Source organism: Panthera uncia, assembly GCF_023721935.1.
Source record: "Panthera uncia isolate 11264 chromosome A1 unlocalized genomic scaffold, Puncia_PCG_1.0 HiC_scaffold_17, whole genome shotgun sequence".
Taxonomy (NCBI): Eukaryota; Metazoa; Chordata; class Mammalia; order Carnivora; family Felidae; genus Panthera; species Panthera uncia.
Window position 1 is genome coordinate 125,808,538 of NW_026057577.1, and position 23,665 is coordinate 125,832,202.

Sequence of the window (23,665 nt, forward strand, 5' to 3'; positions counted from 1 at the left end):
TGATGTTTCCTTCAGATAACCCCCACTGTCCAGCTAGACCACAGGACTAGAGCCCGGCTCTGTGTGGCTGCCTCTTAGCATCACCTACCATGTCTCTTAGTAAATTGCCACCATCAGACAATCCTGCTAGACTCTTCCTCCTCTTACAGGTTTCTGGCCTCAATTCCCATCACATCTGCCTCTGCCCCCAGTGTGCCCATGGCTTACCCCTCACTTCATTTAGGCCACTGCCCAAATGTCACCTTAGGGAGTACCCTTTCCTGACCCCTCCCTAAAATGGCAGCCACTTTATCACTTTCTTTCCCCTCTCCCGTTTCATTTTTCTTTACCTCGTGTATTATTACTGACATTATACTGATTAACCCCAGCCCTCTTAACCAACTATCTCTTAACCAGTGCACACTAGAATGGAAGCTTTAGGAAGGGCTTTATAGGTTTTGTTCACTGTTAAATCCTCACTTCCTAGATCAGTGCCTGGCTCATAGTGGAAACTTTGTAAATATTTATTAAAGAAGTGAATCTCAATAGTGAAGTGCTGTCAGTGTTCATCTTCATGGCTCCATACCGATCCGCTCTGCCCAACATCCATTGCTGACTTCATTCAGACCCCTATTACCTCTTTCCTGGACCACTGCTCTGCTTGCCTACCTGACTTACACCTCCAGTACCACTGCCACCGCCTCCTCCTCCTCCTCCTCCTCTTCCTCCTCTTTCTCCTCTTTCTTCTTCTTCTTCTTCTTCTTCTTCTACTTCTACTTCTTCTTCTTCTTTTTATCCTGTTACTCTACTGGTAATCTTTACCACATCAAACTGGTCTTTTCATCCTGTAAGATTCTTCAATGGTTCTCTTTTCTTTTCCTTATGTAACAAATACAAATCCATTTATGTAGCATATCAACCCTTTTTTATAATAAGACTTCTACCTAGCTGTTCAGTCCCATCTCTACTCCCCAGCACTTTCTATTGGACTGACTCAAGTTTCTAATTATGTGATGGTCTCTCTTGCTTCCATTCCTTTCCATATTCTGTAACATTTTCCAGGGCTAACAGTACTCCTAGCCCCTTTTGCTCCAGCTTGTTGATTTAGCAAATTTAGACTTGGCTCAGACAGCCTTCTTTGTGAAACTTCCTGTGTTTCTCAGCCCTAGGGCAGTTTTATACAATGATTATAAAATTTGAGTCAAGTATCAGTTGGGTTCAAATATCACTCAATCACTGTGGTATCTAAGACAATTCCTGTGATGTGCCTGGAACATCCTAGGTGCTCAGTAATTATTAGTTTTGTTCTTAGGGGTCCTTCCTAGGTTTCCATTGCACTTTGTACATATCTCCAAGGATAGTCATTGCTTTTAGTGTAGCTTACATAACTCTTGACTAGGTCATAAGCTCCCAGAGTAGTTGCTCTAGCACACACACAAGAGAATAATCTAGAGATACATTAAAATACAGATTCCTAGGCCCAACCCTAGAGATTCTAATACAGAGTGTCTAAGGCAAGACTCATGAATTTGCATTTTTGCCAAGCTTCCAGGTGATTATAATGCTCCTGGTTCAAAGACCACATTTCAGAGGGAAGATGGCGGTGTAGGGGGACTCTGGGCTCACCGCGCGTCCTGCTGATCAGTTAGATTCCACCTACACCTGCCTAAATAACCCAGAAAACCGCCAGAGGATTAGCAGAACAGAGTCTCCGGAGCCAAGCGCAGACGAGAGGCCCACGGAAGAGGGTAGGAATGGCCTACCGGCGAGGCGGTGCGCGCTCCATGGACTGGCGGGAGGGAGCCGGGGCAGAGGGGCGGCTCGCCGGCCAAGCAGAGCCCCCGAGTCTGGCTGGCAAAAGCGGAGGGGCCTGACGGACTGTGTTCCGACAGCAAGCGCGACTTAGCCTCTGGGAGGTCAGAAGTTAACAGCTCTGCTCGGAAAGCGGGAAGGCTGGAGGACAAAGGGAGGGAGAGCTGCTGAGCCCCCGGACGGCAGAGCTCAGCTTGGTGGGGAGCAAAGGCGCTCGCCAGCGCCATCTCCCCCGCCCATCCCCCAGCCAAAATCCCAAAGAGAACCAGTTCCTGCCAGGGAACTTGCTCGCTCGGCGCAAACACCCAACTCTGTGCTTCTGCGGAGCCAAACCTCCGGCAGCGGATCTGACTCCCTCCCGCTGCCACAGGGCCCCTCCTGAAGTGGATCACCTAAGGAGAAGTGAGCTAAGCCTGCCCCTCCTGCCCCCGTGCACCTTGCCTACCCACCCCAGCTAATATGCCAGATCCCAGCACCACAAGCCTGGCAGTGTGCAAGTAGCCCAGACGGGCCACGCCAACCCACAGGGAATCCCGCCCCTAGGAGAGGGGAAGAGAAGGCACACACCAGTCTGACTGTGGCCCCAGCGGTGGGCTGGGGGCAGACATCAGGTCAGACTGCGGCCCCGCCCACCAACTCCAGTTATACACCACAGCACAGGGGAAGTGCCCTGCAGGTCCTCACCACTCCAGGGACTATCCAAAATAACCAAACGGAAGAATTCCCCTCAGAAGAATCTCCAGGAAATAACAACAGCTAATGAACTGATCAAAAAGGATTTAAATAATATAACAGAAAGTGAATTTAGAATAATAGTCATAAAATTAATCGCTGGGCTTGAAAACAGTATACAGGACAGCAGAGAATCTCTTGCCACAGAGATCAAGGGACTAAGGAACAGTCACGAGGAGCTGAAAAGCGCTTTAAACGAAATGCATAACAAAATGGAAACGACTACAGCTCGGATTGAGGAGGCAGAGGAGAGAACAGGTGAACTAGAAGATAAAGTTATGGAAAAAGAGGAAGCTGAGAGAAAGAGCGATAAAAAAATCCAGGAGTATGAGGGAAAAATTAGAGAACTAAGTGATACACTAAAAAGAAATAATATACGCATAATTGGTATCCCAGAGGAGGAAGAGAGAGGGAAAGGTGCTGAAGGGGTACTTGAAGAAATTATAGCTGAGAACTTCCCTGAACTGGGGAAGGAAAAAGGCATTGAAATCCAAGAGGCACAGAGAACTCCCTTCAGACGTAACTTGAATCGATCTTCTGCACGACATATCATAGTGAAACTGGCAAAATACAAGGATAAAGAGAAAATTCTGAAAGCAGCAAGGGATAAACGTGCCCTCACATATAAAGGGAGACCTATAAGACTCGTGACTGATCTCTCTTTTGAAACTTGGCAGGCCAGAAAGGATTGGCACGAGATCTACAATGTGCTGAACAGAAAAAATATGCAGCTGAGAATCCTTTATCCAGCAAGTCTGTCATTTAGAATAGAAGGAGAGATAAAGGTCTTCCCAAACAAACAAAAACTGAAGGAATTTGTCACCACGAAACCAGCCCTACAAGAGATCCTAAGGGGGATCCTGTGAGACAAAGTACCAGAGACATCACTACAAGCATAAAACATACAGACATCACAATGACTCTAAACCCGTATCTTTCTATAGTAACACTGAATGTAAATGGATTAAATGCGCCAACCAAAAGACATAGGGTATCAGAATGGATAAAAAAACAAGACCCATCTATTTGCTGTCTACAAGAGACTCATTTTAGATCTGAGGACACCTTTAGATTGAGAGTGAGGGGATGGAGAACTATTTATCATGCTACTGGAAGCCAAAAGAAAGCTAGAGTAGCCATACTTATATCAGACAAACTAGACTCTAAAGCCTGTAACAAGAGATGAAGAAGGGCATTATGTAATAATTACAGGGTCTATCCACCAGGAAGAGCTAACAATTATAAATGTCTATGCGCCGAATACCGGAGCCCCCAGATATATAAAACAATTACTCATAAACATAAGCAACCTTATTGATAAGAATGTGATCATTGCAGGGGACTTTAACACCCCACTTACAGAAATGGATAGATCATCTAGACACACAGTCAATAAAGAAACAAGGGCCCTGAATGATACATTGGATCAGATGGACTTGACAGATATATTTAGAACTCTGCATCCCAAAGCAACAGAATATACTTTCTTCTCGAGTGCACATGGAACATTCTCCAAGATAGATCATATACTAGGTCACAAAACAGCCCTTCATAAGTTTACAAGAATTGAAATTATACCATGCATACTTTCAGACCACAATGCTATGAAGCTTGAAATCAACCACAGGAAAAAGTCTGGAAAACCTCCAAAAGCATGGAGGTTAAAGAACACCCTACTAACGAATGAGTGGGTCAACCAGGCAATTAGAGAAGAAATTAAAAAATATATGGAAACAAACGAAAATGAAAATACAACAATCCAAATGCTTTGGGACGCAGCGAAGGCAGTCCTGAGAGGAAAATACATTGCAATCCAGGCCTATCTCAAGAAACAAGAAAAATCCCAAATACAAAATCTAACAGCACACCTAAAGGAAATAGAAGCAGAACAACAAAGGCAGCCTAAACCCAGCAGAAGAAGAGAAATAATAAAGATCAGAGCAGAAATAAACAATATAGAATCTAAAAAAACTGTAGAGCAGATCAACGAAACCAAGAGTTGGTTTTTTGAAAAAATAAACAAAATTGACAAACCTCTAGCCAGGCTTCTCAAAAAGAAAAGGGAGATGACCCAAATAGATAAAATCATGAATGAAAATGGAATGATTACAACCAATCCCTCAGAGATACAAACAATTATCAGGGAATACTATAAAAAATTATATGCCAACAAATTGGACAACCTGGAAGAAATGGACAAATTCCTAAACACCCACACTCTTCCAAAACTCAATCAGGAGGAAATAGAAAGCTTGAACAGACCCATAACCAGCGAAGAAATTGAATCGGTTATCAAAAATCTCCCAACAAATAAGAGTCCAGGACCAGATGGCTTCCCAGGGGAGTTCTACCAGACGTTTAAAGCAGAGATAATACCTATCCTTCTCAAGCTATTCCAAGAAATAGAAAGGGAAGGAAAACTTCCAGACTCATTCTATGAAGCCAGTATTACTTTGATTCCTAAACCAGACAGAGACCCAGTAAAAAAAGAGAACTACAGGCCAATATCCCTGATGAATATGGATGCAAAAATTCTTAATAAGATACTAGCAAATCGAATTCAACAGCATATAAAAAGAATTATTCACCATGATCAAGTGGGATTCATTCCTGGGATGCAGGGCTGGTTCAACATTCGCAAATCGATCAACGTGATACATCACATTAACAAAAAAAAAGAGAAGAACCATATGATCCTGTCAATCGATGCAGAAAAGGCCTTTGACAAAATCCAGCACCCTTTCTTAATAAAAACCCTGGAGAAAGTCGGGATAGAAGGAACATACTTAAAGATCATAAAAGCCATTTATGAAAAGCCCACAGCTAACATCATCTTCAATGGGGAAAAACTGAGAGCTTTTTCCCTGAGATCAGGAACACGACAGGGATGCCCCCTCTCACCGCTGTTGTTTAACATAGTGCTGGAAGTTCTAGCATCAGCAATCAGACAACAAAAGGAAATCAAAGGCATCAAAATTGGGAAAGATGAAGTCAAGCTTTCGCTTTTTGCAGATGACATGATATTATACATGGAAAATCCAATAGACTCCACCAAAAGTCTGCTAGAACTGATACATGAATTCAGCAAAGTTGCAGGATACAAAATCAATGTACAGAAATCAGTTGCATTCTTATACACTAACAATGAAGCAACAGAAAGACAAATAAAGAAACTGATCCCATTCACAATTGCACCAAGAAGCATAAAATACCTAGGAATAAATCTAACCAAAGATGTAAAAGATCTGTATGCTGAAAACTATAGAAAGCTTGTGCAGGTAATTGAAGAAGATATAAAGAAATGGAAAGACATTCCCTGCTCATGGATTGGAAGAATAAATATTGTCAAAATGTCAATACTACCCAAAGCTATCTACACATTCAATGCAATCCCAATCAAAATTGCACCAGCATTCTTCTCAAAACTAGAACAAGCAATCCTAAAATTCATATGGAACCACAAAAGGCCCCGAATAGCCAAAGTAATTTTGAAGAAGAAGACCAAAGCAGGAGGCATCACAATCCCAGACTTTAGCTTCTACTACAAAGCTGTAATCATCAAGACAGCATGGTATTGGCATAAAAACAGACACATAGACCAATGGAATAGAATAGAAACCCCAGAACTAGACCCACAAACGTATGGCCAACTAATCTTTGACAAAGCAGGAAAGAACATCCAATGGAAAAAAGACAGTCTCTTTAACAAATGATGCTGGGAGAATTGGACAGCAACATGCAGAAGGTTGAAACTAGACCACTTTCTCACACCATTCACAAAAATAAACTCAAAATGGATAAAGGACCTGAACGTGAGACAGGAAACCGTCAAAACCTTGGAGGAGAAAGCAGGAAAAGACCTCTCTGACCTCAGCCGTAGCAATCTCTTACTCGGCACATCCCCAAAGGCAAGGGAATTAAAAGCAAAAGTGAATTACTGGGATCTTATGAAGATAAAAAGCTTCTGCACAGCAAAGGAAACAACCAACAAAACTAAAAGGCAACCAACGGAATGGGAAAAGATATTTGCAAATGACATATCGGACAAAGGGCTAGTATCCAAAATCTATAAAGAGCTCATCAAACTCCACACACGAAAAACAAATAACCCAGTGAAGAAATGGGCAGAAAACATGAATAAACACTTCTCTAAAGAAGACATCCGGATGGCCAACAGGCACATGAAAAGATGTTCAACGTCGCTCCTCATCAGGGAAATACAAATCAAAACCACACTCAGATATCACCTCACGCCAGTCAGAGTGGCCAAAATGAAGAAATCAGGAGACTATAGATGCTGGAGAGGATGTGGAGAAACGGGAACCCTCTTGCACTGTTGGTGGGAATGCAAATTGGTGCAGCCGCTCTGGAAAGCAGTGTGGAGGTTCCTCAGAAAATTAAAAATAGACCTACCCTATGACCCAGCAATAGCACTGCTAGGAATTTATCCAAGGGATACAGGAGTACTGATGCATAGGGGCACTTGTACCCCAATGTTTATAGCAGCACTCTCTACAATAGCCAAATTATAGAAAGAGCCTAAATGTCCATCAACTGATGAATGGATAAAGAAATTGTGGTTTATATACACAATGGAATACTACGTGGCAATGAGAAAAAATGAAATATGGCCTTTTGTAGCAACATGGATGGAACTGGAGAGTGTGATGCTAAGTGAAATAAGCCATACAGAGAAAGACAGATACCATATGGTTTCACTCTTATGTGGATCCTGAGAAACGTAACAGAAACCCATGGGGGAGGGGAAGGAAAAAAAAAAAAAAAAAGAGGTTAGAGTGGGAGAGAGCCAAAGCATAAGAGACTGTTAAAAACTGAGAACAAACTGAGGGTTGATGGGGGGTGGGAGGGAGGGCAGGGTGGGTGATGGGTATTGAGGAGGGCACCTTTTGGGATGAGCACTGGGTGTTGTAAAAAAAATAAATAAGTAAATAAATAAAAAAAAATGTAAAAAAAAAAAAAAAAAGACCACACTTTGAGTGCCACTGTCCTAATGGATATGAACAAAGTCTTTTCCCCTTTGCTACTGTCATAATAGGTGCTCAAAAAATATCTCTTGAAGGGTTAATGAGGGAAAGAATAAAAGCCATTTGGCAAAAATCTGTAAATAAGCAGATGGGCTAGCTCAAAATATTGATATCTGTGATTAATTGATTTTATACCAAACGTTTGAATGAAAAAATTGGTTTCTGTAGTTTATACTTTTTAAAGAATACAGGTATATAAATAAGGCTAATAGATTTTGTTAATGACCATACTTTTCTTCTGAAGAGTCTAAGACCCTGTATAGAAAATGTACACTTCCTCTTTGGTTATCTTTTGACAAACTGTAGACTTAGAAATGGGCAAGAGTGTAGGTGAGAAGAAAATAGGAGGCTCTAAGGAGGATGGAGGACTAGCAGGCAATTGAAGATGGCAAATTCTAGTGAAAGACAGATTATATTCTTGAATACATAGGAATTTTATTCTTGCATGTGTAGTTCAATATACACTGATTTACACTTTTGATCCTACAATGTGGGAAGTGATGGGATGCTACACACTATATGGCGATGAATCAAATGACATGGAATAAGGTGACTGGTTGCATCCAGGCCTCTGTGCACATTTTAGGCTTCATCAAAGGAGACACAAGTGTCACAGGGGTAGTTGAAGCAGGGGTACAATGAGTTCTCATCTCATTGTACAGATGAGAACACAGGGCTCAGATGGTCTTAAAACCTTCTTAGTTCGTATCTCCCTTTGTGTCTGAGTAACTTTTTCATGGTGCCTCTTGGCCAAAAGAAATATCTAACCATTCCATTTATAAAGAATTAGGTCCCAACAGCTTAATTATTTATGCCCTAATAACTAACTGTTTGAGAAAACACACATACATTGAGAGAAAGCACTTTTATTTTTATTTCATTTTTAACACTCTTATAGGTCATATATGTGTTGGACACTATGCAGCTTCTCATGCCTTGAAATAATATTGGGCACCACTACCTTCATTTTCTGTTCCATATTTATTTTCATACAGTACTTGCTTTTTATCTTGATTGTGGGAAATCCAGCCTCACAGAAATACGTAATCATTGAAAGGATTGTAGTGCAATCTTAGGTTGAAAGGATGAACTACCTCACTGATAGTTCATGGGGTATTTGACAGGTGTTGAGTTTCACTCTGTTTACTATCTTCAAAACTTTAAATATCCTGAGGCACCCCTTTGAGGTCACTGTGGTGCCCGGGGCATCTTGGCACACAGTTTGGGACCCACCAGTTTTAAGTGATTTGCCCAGGAAGATACTGGTAGGAAGAGGCAGAACCAGAATTTAAAATTTCATATTCTGACTCCAAGTCTTGCTCTTATACCATTTTTAAGGCCCTTCCTATAAGATTGTGTTCCTCTTGCCACAGGAACTTTTCATTTGAACTCAGGATCCAGCAAGGAAAATATGACCCACTCAGAGTCTTTAAATTAGAGGAAATTTATTCTTACACCATAAACAAAAATAAACTCAAAATGGATTAAAGGCCTACATGTGAAACCATAAGATTCCTAGAAGAAAATAGGTAGTAATTTCTTTGACATCAGCTGTAGACATATTTTACAAGATATGTATCCTCTGGCAAGGAAAACAAAAACAAAATTAAACTATTGATTCTACATCAAAATAAATAGCTTTTGCCCAGCAAAGGAAACTATCGTCAGAACAAAAGGGCAACCAATTGAATGGGAGAAGATATCTGCAGATGATATATCCAATACAGGGTTAATATCCAAAATATGTAAACAGTTTATACAACTCAACACCAAAAAAAGAAATTATGCAATTAAAAATGAGCAGAGGACCTGAATAGACATTTTTCCAAAGAAGATATACAGATGGCAAACAGACACATGAAAAGATCCTCAACATCACTCATCACCAGGGAAATACAAATTAAAACCACATTGAGACAACCACTTTACGGCTGTCAGAATGGCTAAAGTCAAAAACACAACAAATGACAAGTGTTGGAGAAGATGTGGAGAAAAAGGAACTCTCGTGCACTGTTGGTGGGAATGCAAACTGGTGCAGCCACTGAGGAAAACGGGATGGAGTTTCCTCAAAATAAAAATAGAATTACCTTATGATCCAGTAATTCCACTACTTGGTATTTACACAAAGAAAACAAAAACATTACTTTGAAAAGACATATGCATCCCTATGTTTATTGCAGCATTATTTACAATAGCCAAGATATGGAAGCAACTCAGCCAAGATGGATGAAGAAGATTGTGTGTGTGTGTGTGTGTGTGTGTGTGCGTGTGTGTGTGTGCATATATATGTATATAATGGGATATTACCCATGTAAAACGTGAACTTTTGGAGCACCTGGGTGGCTCAATCTGTTAAGCGTCCAACTTCGGCTCAGGTCTCGATCTCAATGTTCATGAGTTCAGGCCCCGTGTTCATAAGTTCAAGCCCCGTGTTGGGCTCTGTGCTGACAGTTCAGAACCTGAGCCTGATTCAGACTGTGTCTCCCTCTCTCTCTGCCCCTCCCCTGCTTGCACATACTCTCTCTCTTTCAAAAATAAACAAACAAACAAAAAAAGATGAACTCTTGCCATTTGCGACAACATGGATGGACTTATAGGGTATAGTCCTAAGTGAAAGAGAAAGACAAATACCATGATTTCGCTCCTATGTGGAATTTAAAAAACAAAGCAAAGAAAAAAGGAGAAAAATAAACAACAACAAACCCAGACTCTTACATACAGAGAACAAACTGGTGGTTGCCAGAGGGGAGGTGGGTGGGGGGATGGGTGAAATAATCAATCAATCAGGAAATTTAATATAGGGAATTACACTGGTGACATAAGTGCTGAGAAACCCAGGGGACAGTGAAGCAACCCAGATATAAACAGCAGTGGGAAGCCAGGGCCACTCCTATGGCTGCAGGAACAATGGCGAAGGCAGTGTTACCGGGATCCTGAAGCTAAGTTTGCTTGGTGGAAGCTAGACCCATCGTGGAGATGCAGCCACTACCACAGACAGCTCAGGAAGGAGAAATGGAGGGAGGGAAATACCAGGATCTTCTCTCCTGCCCCCAGTCTTCCCACCAATGCCTTTCATTGGCCAAATCTACCTAGAAGCAAGGGAACCTGGGAAGTGTAGTGTCTTATGATACAGAGCCTGTGAGGAGGAACAGGGAATGGACCTGAGCAAACAGGCTGTTGACTGGTTCTACAGAATTTCGTGTATGAACTTTATTCACTCAGTAATTCCTTTAGCAAATATTTGTTGAGGACCTACTAGGTGCCAGGTATCATGCTACACCTGGGGATTACCATAATGACAGAAATGGACCTGATCACTGCTCTTAAAGGGATCAAAGACTAACAGAAGAAGTAGAATAAACACAGAATTATCTAGTTGGAAAGTGTGTTAAATGAAATGAAGGTAAATATCACAGTGCTGAGACAGGCTAGAGATTGGAGAAAGGGTGCAGCCTCTCACGGCTGTAACTCTAGTTAGCTGATTCTTGAGGTGTGTGTGCAGAAACTTGCGTTCAGGAAAATACAGAATATTTATATCTAGACAAAGTTTAGAAGAAGATATTGATGTATTTATTCATGTTTTGACTTACGACCTGCATAATACAGCTTCATTGTCTCAAAGCTGTGCATGTGATTGTGTGTAAGAGTGTGTGTGTATAGATACATGTGTGTGACAGAAATGGAGAGAGAGAACAGAAAGAACAGAGAAGGAAAGATTGCTTTAGACAAACATTCTAAGGAGCCAGAGGGCTCACAGCAGCTAATCTCCCTCATGCTTTCCTGACCCCACCCCCTTCCTTCTCATCATAACTTGTGATCTTAGAAGCATGAAAGAATTTGAGCCCCTCCCCCAGCTTGACCATCTCCGTTGGCTGCTCAGTCAGGCTCCATGTCAAATCCGGCTTGGGGCAGAAACCTGAGGGCCACACAGAAGGTGGTGGGCTTGCAGGCAGTTTCCTCACCCTGTGGCCATGGGCGGCAACATCGGGCAGCTTGGCAGTCGCACCTACGAGTCCCTAGCTGACGATGAGCCCTTGGACCCTGAGGAGCCCCCCAAAAGACCCACCGGCAATCTCATCATGCACAGCATGGCCATGCTTGGCCGGGAGTTTTGCTACGCAGTGGAGGCGGCCTACGTGACCCCAGTCCTGCTCAGCGTGGGGCTGCCCAAGAGTCTGTACAGCATGGTGTGGCTCCTCAGCCCCATCCTGGGATTTCTGCTGCAACCCGTGGTGGGATCAGCCAGCGACCACTGCCGGGCCAGGTGGGGCCGGCGAAGACCATACATCCTCATCCTGGTCATCATGATGCTCTTGGGCATGACTCTGTACCTCAACGGGGACGCTGTGGTAACAGGTCAGTGCACTGCACAGGCGGGCAGGCGGGGGAAAGGGGCCCATTATGCAACTCAATAGGAGTAGAATGCGGATTTCTTTATGTGACATTTCATTGGAAACCGGTTAAACTGATTATCTCTCCTAGGTTAAAATAAACTTCCACCTTGGAAGGACCCAAATTCTGTGGTTGGGGAGTCTTCATTTTTAGGAGCATCAGGATCCATTGCTGTTGTTGTTTCATTGTTGTGAGGATTGCAAAGTAGGAATAATTTTTTATCTGTTTTATCAAATGAAATATTTTTACATATTTATTAATTGCAGTGTTCTTTGAACTTCAGCTTTAGTTAGTACTTTGTTGAATTAACCATTTGCCAAATGACTCCATAAATACTTATAATAAATTACCTGTATGTCTAAATAAGGGCTAATTTTCTTCATAGCTTTAGGTAGAGTCTTTTAGTGGGTGCAGGGCATCAGCCTGTCAGCTCAAGGGCACAGTTTTGCACTGCAAATGCTGGACCAAAAAACCCCTGATGGTGAGCACTTTTTCTTGCCATTAATCAGCCACCAGTTAATCAGTAATTGGTGGTAGTACATAAAAAGTACTTCATTTCATTGAATAAAGAATCGTTAAAAATAATACACATTTTTTGGCCATTAACTCTCAAGCTAGCAGAATGGATTATAATGAGGCAGGATAATCAGTTATCATTTGTATGTATTTTTTATTTTATTTTATTTATTTATTTTTTTAAATTTTTTTTTTAATTTTTAAAAAAATTTTTTTAACGTTTATTCATTTTTGAGACAGAGAGAGAGACAGAGCATGAACAGGGGAGGGTCAGAGAGAGGGAGACACAGAATCTGAAGCAGGCTCCAGGCTCTGAGCTGTCAGCACAGAGCCCGACGCGGGGCTCGAACTCACGGACCGCGAGATCATGACCTGAGCCGAAGTCGGCTGCTTAACCAACTGAGCCACCCAGGCGCCCCTTGTATGTATTTTTTAAATAATTTTTTAATGTTTATTTAGTTTTGAGAGAGAGAGAGAGAGAATGTGAGTGGCAAAGGGAAGGGGCAGAGAGAGAGAGAGACACAGAATCTGAAGCAGGCTCCAGGCTCTGAGCTGTCACCACAGAGACCGATGTGGGGCTTGAACCCTTGAGCCATGAGATAATGACCTGAGCTGAAGTTGGACACTTAACTGACGAAGCCACCCAGGCACCCATCATTTGTATATATTTAAAAGCGGGCATAACTACATAAATTTGATTTATTTCTGCAAAGTATTTACAAAAACCCCTGGTAAGTATGGTTTCCCCTAGGGAGGAGTACTAAAGGAACTTGGAGGTAAAAAGTGGAGTATAGGCTTATTTTCCACTTATTTTTATACTGTAGTTTGTTTTTTTAATGTGCATAAGTTACACATTGTTCTCAAGTGAAACTGAAAGCAAGGGAACATTTTTGCTCTCTCTAATAGGAGATAGGGTGAATGAATTCTGACATGTCCACAGAGTGAATATTATTCGGCTGTTAAAAACTGTGCAGTTGCTCTCCGTTAAGTGAAATACAAAGATATGAGGAGAGTTGGTTATAAATGAACGTATCCAACATGATCCCATTAGTGCTCCTCAAAATGTGGTCCTCAGACCCAGGACATCAGCATCCGGGGGCTGTTAGAGATGCAAATGCCCAGCCCCACCTCAGACCTACTGGAGAATTGTGGAAGACAGAGCCCGATACTCTGTTGTGTTTTTAAAAATTTTTTTTTAATGTTTATTCTTGAGAGAGAGAGAGAGGGAGAGAGAGTGAGCAGGGGAGGGGCAGAAAACGAGGGAGACACAGAATCCGAAGCAGGCTCCAGGCTCTGAGCTGCCAGCCCAGAGCCCGACTCAGGGCTTGAACTCATAGACCGTGAGATCATGACCTGAGCCGAAGTCAGACATTTAACTGACTGAGCCACCCAGGCACGCCTCTGATTATCTGTTTTAACGAGTTGTCCAAGTGATGATTAAGGATGCTACAGTTTGAGGAGTACTGCATTAGGGCACCTGTATACACCGTTTCCTGTATGTCTGTAAGTGCATAAAGGGATATCTGAAGAATGATCATCAGTAGGGGCTGGGATGAAACATTTCCCCCAGCTTTTCTACATCACTGAAATGGTTTACGATAAACATGTATAATTTTTTACACAACTTTTTAAAAAGAGATATGACATAACTTGGTGCTTTTTAGTATATTCCCAGGGTTGTGCAACCATCACCACTATCTAATTGCACCACATTTTCATCACCCCGGAAAGAAACCTAGCAACCATTAGCAGTCACTCCGCATTCCCTCCCCCTGACCAGGTGTAAACAACCCCTCAATCTACTTTCTGTCTCTATAGATCTGCCCTTTCTGGCATTCACTTGTGTAATTTTGAAAACCTGAAAAAATGGTAAAGCTATGTTTATTTGGAAAAGCAACACAAAATGAAAACAAAGGAAGATAATTTGATGACAGGACATTTTACTGGAAACAAAAATGCAAATCATCCTAACTCTGGATTTAGGTGATGTATGTTTATTTCCTTTTTAGCTTTGATTGCTGATCCAAGGAGGAGGCTGATTTGGGCCATAACCATCACCATGATAGGTGTAGTTCTCTTTGATTTTGCTGCTGACTTCATTGATGGGCCCATTAAAGCCTACTTATTTGATGTCTGTTCCCATGAGGATAAGGAGAGGGGCCTCCACTACCATGCCCTCTTCACGGGTAAGGAATGTTCCAGAAAGTCTTTCCTTAAGTTCCCCAGACAGGGAGGCGCTTCCTCTGATGCCATCCAGTGTCTATGCATGTCAGAGTTTTGAATGAATGGATCTGTTGATGGAATTCTCCCATCACGCGGGCTCTGTGTTTCAGTGCATTTCTCTAGACAAATCAGCTTGTGACTAGGCTATGGAGTTTTTGCAAAGGAAGTTTACATAAGAGCTTTCTGAAGAGTCATTTGTGGAGACATTTACAACTGCAGTGAAAAGAGGCCTTGTGCACTTTGCTTTTTGGTGTTTTTTTGTTTGTTTTGTTTGTTTGTTTTTTGTTTTTAAATCACTAAGGTGGCATCAGCATTACCTAAGAGCTTGTTAAAAATGCAGCTTCCTGGGCCTCTCTTCCAGTTATTTTGATTCAGTGGGTTTGAGGTGGGGCCCAGAAGTCTACATTTTTAATAAGTATCCTGGATGATTCTGTGGCAAGTGACTTAACAACCACATTTTAAAACAAAAATAGAAACAAACCAAGCAAATGAAAAAATCCCACATGTCCTAGAGATTTCTTAGTTATATAAACAGTTGGCATTTCCTCAACCTCCTGCTTTGAAAAAGGCTATGCCTGAGGGACAATGGGGGGCTCTCTTCAATTCTTGGGGCTATTGGCAGGCTCCTTTGGTTGCTGTTGAGTCATTCATTTACAGCAATGCTAGCAATGTTCAATATCCATTTATAGAACACCAGTCAGGACTGTTCTAGGACTGGGAAGTGGAGGGGGTCATACATGAAATTACAACATGATCCTGTCCTGGGAGTGTTTTTATATCTAGGGGTGGGGCTCTATCAGTCCACCTTATTTGATGTCTTTATGGCCCAGCCGATATATTTATTTCATATTTTGATATGTTCTGTCTCTGTTCATGGCCAGATAGATCCCATGAGAAGCAGGATCTTGAGTTTTGTTCAGTTTATTTTCCACAGCCAAGAGCAGTGCTTGCCCATTGAAGCCACTGGCTCAATATTTGATGTTTGAGCAAACATCTAGATGGTGAACTCTGGAAGAAAGGGGGCTACACAGCCAAGAGAGTAGCTCCTCCTTGCTTTAGGGAAGATGGAGGAGCCAGAGTCCTGCCCATCTGTCAGTGACCCCTGACCACACTAGTCTGCAGCTAAAAGGTCCCACAAGAGAGATTCAAACTGCATTCTCCTAACTTAAACCCCATAATTCCTTCTGCTTGATCATAATTTGCTGAAATTAATTACAACAGTGGGAGACTCTTGGGCTTTCCAACCTGACACATTGAGAGTTTTACTGCTTTTCAAGTACTGTGGGCAATGTGGCCACCCTTTCCCAGCAACCCCCCCCCCCCCCCCGGCCCTGGCTTATGTCCCTGTTAGTCTTGGCTAAACAGTCTCTGCTTTGTTGTCTCGGATATTAGAAGATTGAATTTGGTCCTTGGGGAACTTTTCAAAGGCTAACACATGGTAGTTTTTCTATAAATCTGAGAAAATATCTTGACGTTTTCTGTCGATATTAGTGTATGGTGGTTTCAGCAAATATGGTATAATTTTCATATTACCTTGGTTCAGGCTCCCACTACATCTTGTCTGAGCTTTAGTACTTTTCCCTTAACTATCTCTCTAGTCTCTAATCTCTTCCGATTCCAATTGAACCAAAACACAGCCTCCAGATTTATACTCCTAAAAGCAAACTATGACCAGGGCACTCTCCTGTTCCATCACCTGGAGTGACTCCCCATTTGCCTGCTGAGTAAAGAACAAATTCCTAGACAGGATTCAAGACTCCCCATAATCTGTTTCCATCCTACTCTTCAAGCTTTACTTCTCATTACTTCCTCCACATTTTCTGTGCTTTGAATAATTTCCCAACATGCTCCTAGGGGCAGAGGCCAGCTCTGTTTTACTCACTGCATCCATCACACCTTCAATACAGCCTGGCACATCATACGTGCTCAAAATAAATATTAATGGGACAAACAAAAGAGGCTGTCCTTTCTGTTCCAACTTCTGGGTCTTTCCTCATGCCGAAATTCCCTTACCCCTTTCTCCCTTTGGAAATCAAAGCTGCATGGAAACTTTCCACCCCCTTCCCAGGGAGAAGACCCCCTCTCTTCTAAATTGCAGTCAAACAACTTCTAACTTGGTCAGGGACCCCACACAAAAATTGATCAAAGCAAAAGTATCAAGTAGATGAACATAGAGGTATGAATGAGGTGGGTAACTTCAGCAGGAAGAGATGGTAAGATAACAGTTCATCTCATACATATCCTGAACTTCATTGCCCTTGGGGCCCGTGTCATCTGCTTGGGCTGCCGTAACAGAATACCACAGATTGGGTGCTTAAACAACAGAAATTATGTTCTCACACTTCTGAAGGCTGGAAGTCCAAGAACAAGGTGACAGCAGGCTTGGTTTCTGGTGAGACCTCTCTTCTTGGTCTGTACCTGGCCATCTTCTCACTCTGTCCTCACACAGCCTTTCCTGAGACACCTTTCCTGGAGTCTCTTCCTCTTCTTACAAGGACACCAGTCCTATTGGTTATGGCCCCACCCTATGACCTCATGTAACCTTAATTACCTCCTTACAGTCCTTATCTCCAAATATAGTCACATTGGGGCCTAGGACTTTGACATATTTCTCTTTTAAGGTAGAAAGCAAAGCTTTCCTAAAACTCACACAGACTTTTGCTTGTTTCTCATTGGACAGAATTAGTCCACAGAATTAGGATATTGGGAAAGTGAGGGTTTAGGGCAGGGGTGGGAGAGGCAGATCCTCTCTATTTGGGTTCTATTTGCCAGGAGGAAAGGGTAATTATTTTCAAATAGGCCAAAGCTGGTAGATATCACATAGAATATAAGCATGATTGAGTATTAGCCTAATGAGAAAAATTAAAGACCAAGACTATTGTAAGAAAGAGCTTACAAGAAAGAGAAAGCCCAATCTATTAAGGAATAATTGACAGGTAATTATATTTTAAAGTTATACTTCAGTTCACAATTTTACCTGACCACATTTATTATAGTACTGTTCACATTCACCCCTGTATTATAATTAAGTGTGTATTTATCTTTCTCTTTTACAAGATTTTGTAAAATACAACATTTGTAAAAACATGAGTGTTTTCTTCCCCATGGCTTCTAACCTGTTGCATCATTGACAGCAGGTACTTAGAAATGTTAGTTACATAAAAGGAGACTTTTATAACCCTTTCATAACCCTTAAGTTTCATGCAGTTTTACATCAGGTTGAACTGCATGGCAAATTGCATCAATCAGATGAATATGCTCATTTAATCACCTTGCTTTGTCTCCTGACCAACACTGAACTCTGAATCCCAGACAACTGTCTCTAGTTATAGGGGGACCCCTGAGAGTGTGTGGATAGCTCAAAGCAAATTTTTTTTTTCCTATTAGAAAAATTAGCTTAAAACATCTTCCTTTTCTAAAACAGTACAGTAAAGTCTCACCTCATTTAAAACTTAGATTCTAGAAGTCCATGCCTAAGTGATAATCACAGAGAGTCTACATTATTCATGAATATCTCTCAGATCACACATAAAATACAGTATACCTTTTTGCCTTGTTTGTATGCACAGACCTGCATAGTGACGGATATACATATAAATATATCTGCAGAAACATCTGCTCTTTAATGTTTACTGCTGGACATGGGCTCAAAGAAAGAGATAGAAGATAGGGTCACCTGTATTATTTAGAATGTTTTTCTTTTCTCTCCCCCCCCCCTTTTTTTTTTTCTGAGAGAGAAAGAGAGAGTGCGCAGGGGAAGGGCAGAGGGAGAGGAAGGGAAAGAATCTTAAGCAGGCTCCACACTCATCACATAGCCGGACATGGAGCTTGATCTCACGACTGTGAGACCATGACCTGAGCTGAAATCAACAGTCAGATGCTGAACCGACTGAGCCACCCAGGTGTCCCAACTCCCCTTCTTTTCAAAGTGTGAATAGTAACTGTCAAATGCTCAGTTAAAGATGAATGTGCGACCCCACCATAGTGTCCTTGCTCTGAATGGAAGACCACATTGGAAAATGGAGTGAAAAATAACAGTACATTATCATACTTCTCTGTCTTTGCATACAGGCCAGATCTCCTGAATGTACATGAACCTGGCAAAGAGATATCTAAAGCATACTCCTTGCATCAGGCATTTTATGATAAAGGCCTGTTCAGTGTCAGAGCCCATTTTGATTTTCATTATCAGCAAGACGTCGTTCACCCAAGGAATTCAATCATCTGAGTAAATTGAAATCCTTCTTATTTATTTCAGAGCTATTTATTTCATTTTAGCCTAGGCCCAACAATTCCAAGTGCTTTGCAAAAAAATGTCAAAGGGTTTCTTGCCAAAATATTTCCCAGCATATTTCTGACTTTTTTTTTTTTAAGAAAAGACTCCACTGGCTCCCAGGGGAACATTTTAGTTCCCCGGCTTCTTCTCTCTCTTATATTTAAAGGTAACTAAACCTACTCTCCCTCCATCCCTGACATATGTGGTGTATTTCATAGATACACCCTTGTCTTGCTACCCCATGCCTTCACCTCCGGGTGCATCTGGGCCTGCAGAACTCACATTCACGAGTAAAGAATTCCTTCTTTGTGCCAGAATGCTTCTAACTGAGCACATACCTGCTAAGTTGAACCTAAGGCCTTGCTACCTTTAGCAGTTGGCTCTATCCAGCAGGGGGTGGCCAGGGCAAAGCATGATGGGAAAGGTTGTCCTGTTTCAAATCCTGGCCCCTTTTCTTAACTGCTGAGTGCCTTTAGTATTTCTGAACTTTTGTTTCCTCACAGGGTTGTGAATCTTCACACAATGTAGTTATTAATATCCTGCCAAATGCCCAGAGCAAGGAATCATTTAAAAGGATCAAACACCAAATGTCTGTGTTTAGTTCATTTTTTTCTGTTTCCACTGGGCTTGTAGAACCCATCAAAGTTTTTTTGTGGTGACTCGGAGAGGAACTTGCCCCCAGGTACATCATTGCAAGAAGATTGGGTAGCTTGTGGAGCACAACCTCTTTTAATTTTTCTAGCTTTTTAATATCTCAGGTTACAAATGCTCTGGTTAAGAGTAATTAAGGACTAAGAAAAGACTATTAAAAATGAAGTTTAGACATGGGCTCCTATGAGCAAATCTTTCACACAAGTGGAAAAGATGCTGTGTTTCATGTTAAAGTCTGTTTGAATGGTTTCTCCTTGAGTAATTGCCGCATGAATGGTTTTCTTGTGTCAACTGGGTTCCCTTTGAAGTTTCTGTCACTCGTGGACTTTCACATCTCCTCAGTCACTTAGCTTGGGAAGGATGTGGCTAGAGAGTAAGCCAAGGACACAGGAATTTCAGCTTTGTGGGCAACATGGATGATTAAGAGCAAAACAATTAATGTCTCTAAATTGCCATTTCTTTTCCATTCAAGTGTGAGCAACATACGTCTCAAAGAATCTCAAAGGCAGATTAAAGAAACACCTGAGGGGATTTTTCCTTGGCTCTGTCCTCTCCTTGAAAGCTCTTCCCCCAGATACCAAATCAACTTGGCTCATTGGCAAGTTGGTCACATGACCCCTCCTCTGTGATGTGTTTATCATTACGTGACTATATTATTTATTCATTTGTTTATTGTGTATATTATGCTTCTGTACCTGACCTATATAAGCTTCCTGAGAGCAGGAACATTATCTTTCCTATTCGTTGCTATAGCAACAGTCTTTAGAATATTCCTGGAATATGCTCAAGAACTATTGGTGGGACAAATATTGTATTTTAGGATCCTCATTGTACCTTTGAGGAAGTTGTGTTACTAAGAGGTAAAGTGATTAGTCCAAGGTCACACAGCTAGGTAGCAGTAGACAAGAGCAGGGGCAAAAGCCCTACCAACCTACCAACCAACTAACCAATCAGCCAACCAAAGACATGGTTCATGTTTTTGTCCAGGCTCCCCTAAAAGCTGACCCCAGAGAAAGTTTGTATGCAGAGAAAGTTTGTATGCAGAAAGGATTCCAGAGAGTGAGAGTGAGGGAGTGGTGGAGTGGAACAGACCAAAGAATACAAGAAGCATTGCAGAGTTGGCCTTTGCTCTAGGTGACTATCCATCTCACCAGGACCCTCTTAGGAGCCTAATGTAGTTCATCTCAGAACTTTCTCTTTGAGGGGATCAAGAAGGGGGATTAATCCATTGGCTCCAGTCTCTACTGGCCAACGGTGGTCCCATGGGTGTGAACCTCACTTGTGTGAGTGCTGACCCCGACCTGAGTGTGGGTCCAGATGCACCTGAAAAAAGGTGGTCAAAACTGGTTTGGAACTGGCCACTGCAGTAGCTGTTGGAGAAAGCGGGGGGGGGGGGGGGGGGCGTGCTGAAAAGACCGGCTGTATTGCACATGGGCTGTCCCTTTCAGTTCATGGCATCTAGTCCTGAGCTTCTTCTCTCTAGCATAAGTGCTTCATGCTACTCAGTAGACATTGGAAGGGTTAAAGCATTTTGCAAAGTGCTCAGTGATTTATAGTAAAATGAACACTTATAGTACTTATAGTACTTATAGTAAAATGAGCTGTTGCAACCCAGAACTAAAATATTAATTCTGCAGAGTTAAAGAAAACTCAGGGTAATCACAAATGGCTCCAGACCCCGGCCAATTAATTACTTGACCTTGCAGTCATTTCTAATCCTTAAGAAAAGAAACAAGAGTCAGGATTTATGTGTCATGTCAGGAAATGAGAAGTTTCAGGAATCTTATCTGAACTACAGTAGCAACGGTTATGCATATGCTCAAATCAAGAAATTTGCTTCTGGGAAAATGGTGAGATAATTCAAGTGAATATACCTTTATGTGAGCCTTATTGCATTAGACATACTAGTACATATCAGTAGCTTTCAGCACGAACACAAATTGCATTTGACCTCTGGCAAACACACTACTCCAGTTCTCTGCATTTATTTGTTTAATTGTGGAGAAGAATATGATTTTGGCACTGCTTTACTGCAAATATTTTTGCCTACAGCATAGCTTATGCCCAATAATGGAAAGCGTTAGATAAATCTTTATGTCGCAAATGGGTGGGATCCTAAACCCCAAACTTAATTTAATTGCTCCTTTGTTGAGCCCCATCACCACAGGATGGTGGAAATTTAGTCTCAGTTTGGAATGTTCTCCCATCCCTTTACCCAAAGGTTGCATCGAAGTCCTGGGGACTTAGAGTGCAAGGGCTTGAGGGCATAGAGTCCCTGGGTTTCAATGTCATCTGTTCACCCTGGCACTTCCTGAGATGTCCATTGTCCCACCACATCTCGGCCAAGCTGAAGTGGTCACAGTGGAGTCATCTCTTCTCATCTGTAAGGCCCCTGCAGAACCACAGGGTTCTCAGCCCCCTCTGCCATTCTGCTCTTCCCACACCAGGCCAGGGTGAGGTGAACTCTGGGAGCTGCAAACTCTGTGTTTTGCTTTCCTCCTCTCTAAAATAGAGATAAAAATACAGCTGATCAATTATTCGTGGGTTTTTATTTGCAAATTCGCTCACTAAAATTTCTTTGTAACATCAAAAGCAATACTGTTAGCTCATTGCCAGTCATTTGCAAACAAGTGCAGAGTGTAGGAGGGCAATTTGAATCACCCACAGCCTCATGCCCAGTTGGGGTAGGTCCAGGTAACACTCTGCCTTCTTGTTTGGTTTTCATTCTGTAAACAATTGTCCTTTAGTGGTGTATTTGGTACCAAATTGTTAGCATTTGTGTGCGTGTGTGTGTAATTTCACTGCTTAAGATGGTCCCTGATGTAGTGCTCAAGTGCCGTCCGGCCTTCAAAAGTGCAGGAACATTGTGATGTGCCTTGTGGAGAAAATATGTGTGTTAAGTTTTGTTCAGGCATGAGTTATAGTTCTGTTGCCCATGGGCTCAGTGCTAATGAAGCAACAATATATACTAAATATCTTTAAATGGAAGCACACCGTGTGCGTAAATGGAAAAGCACTATGTTGTTCACTTGTTGAAGATGTGACTAGAAGTTTGCAGTAACTTAGCCCCGTATTTCTCCTCAGAGGAGTCATTTGCTACTTGCTAATTCAGTGTTTGGGGTGACTTTCGAGAACACAGCTACCACTAATAATAAGAATATATTGCAGGGCCACCTGGGTGACTCAGTTGATTGAGTGTCCAACTCTTGATTTCGGCTCTGGTCATGATCTCATCATTGGGGAGATTGAGCTCCATGTCAGGCTCTGTGCTGACAACGCAGAGCCTGCTTGGGATGCTCTCTCTCCCTCTCTCTCTCTCTCTGCCCCTCCCCTGCTTCCTCTCTCTCTCTCTCTCTCTCAAAATAAATAAATAAATAAATAAATAAATAAATAAATAAATAAACTTTAAAAATTAATATGCTGCAGTACTTTCCTGAAAGGTTGTTGTGAGGATTGGATGAGCCAATATATGTTAAGCACTTGGAATAGAGACTGACACGGTAAACACTTCTATCTAGACCCACCACAAGCCATTTCTTCCTCGAGGTCTTATTGCCTCCCTGGGGTCTACCCAGGGCATGAGGCGTTGGTCCCTTCTGTGCTGGGATCCCCCTAGTCATTTGGGGGTGGTTCTACCTACCCCCCCCCCCAATTCCAGCTAGACCCTAGGAAAGAGGAGCAGAACCACTGCCTTAGGAATTCACCGGTATATGTGCACCCAGCATGAATGCCCTCCTCTTAAATCCCATTTTCTACTGAATCTTCCTTCTATGTGTTTGGAGCCTAAGGGCTTTTGAAACTCAGAAGCAAGAAGACACATTCTTGTTTCTGTGCTTTCCACTTTCATGTCCTTCCCCCAAAGCAATGAGGTATTGCGGCTCAGCTTGAATGTGAAGAAGGGCCCAAAGGGACAAAGATATAAGGAAATACCCCAGGACCACAGGTAGTGGTGGGTGGATGGAAACAGTGGTCAACACTTTAAATGTTATCTCACCATCTCTTAGGAGAAAAGCTGCCTTGTGAATCTAAAGAAATGTCA

General features: G+C 42.1%; 1 protein-coding gene across 1 annotated transcript in view; it reads left to right on the forward strand.

Moving 5' to 3' along the window:
• Nucleotides 1–11,539: 11,539 nt before the first annotated feature.
• Nucleotides 11,540–23,665, forward strand: part of SLC45A2 (solute carrier family 45 member 2) — a 32,532-nt gene continuing 20,406 nt past the window's right edge. Inside the window, exons 1-2 of the mRNA XM_049648219.1 lie at nucleotides 11,540–11,924; nucleotides 14,486–14,662. Coding sequence (XP_049504176.1) covers nucleotides 11,540–11,924; nucleotides 14,486–14,662 — 562 coding nt within the window. The remainder of the gene's footprint in view (nucleotides 11,925–14,485; nucleotides 14,663–23,665) is intronic.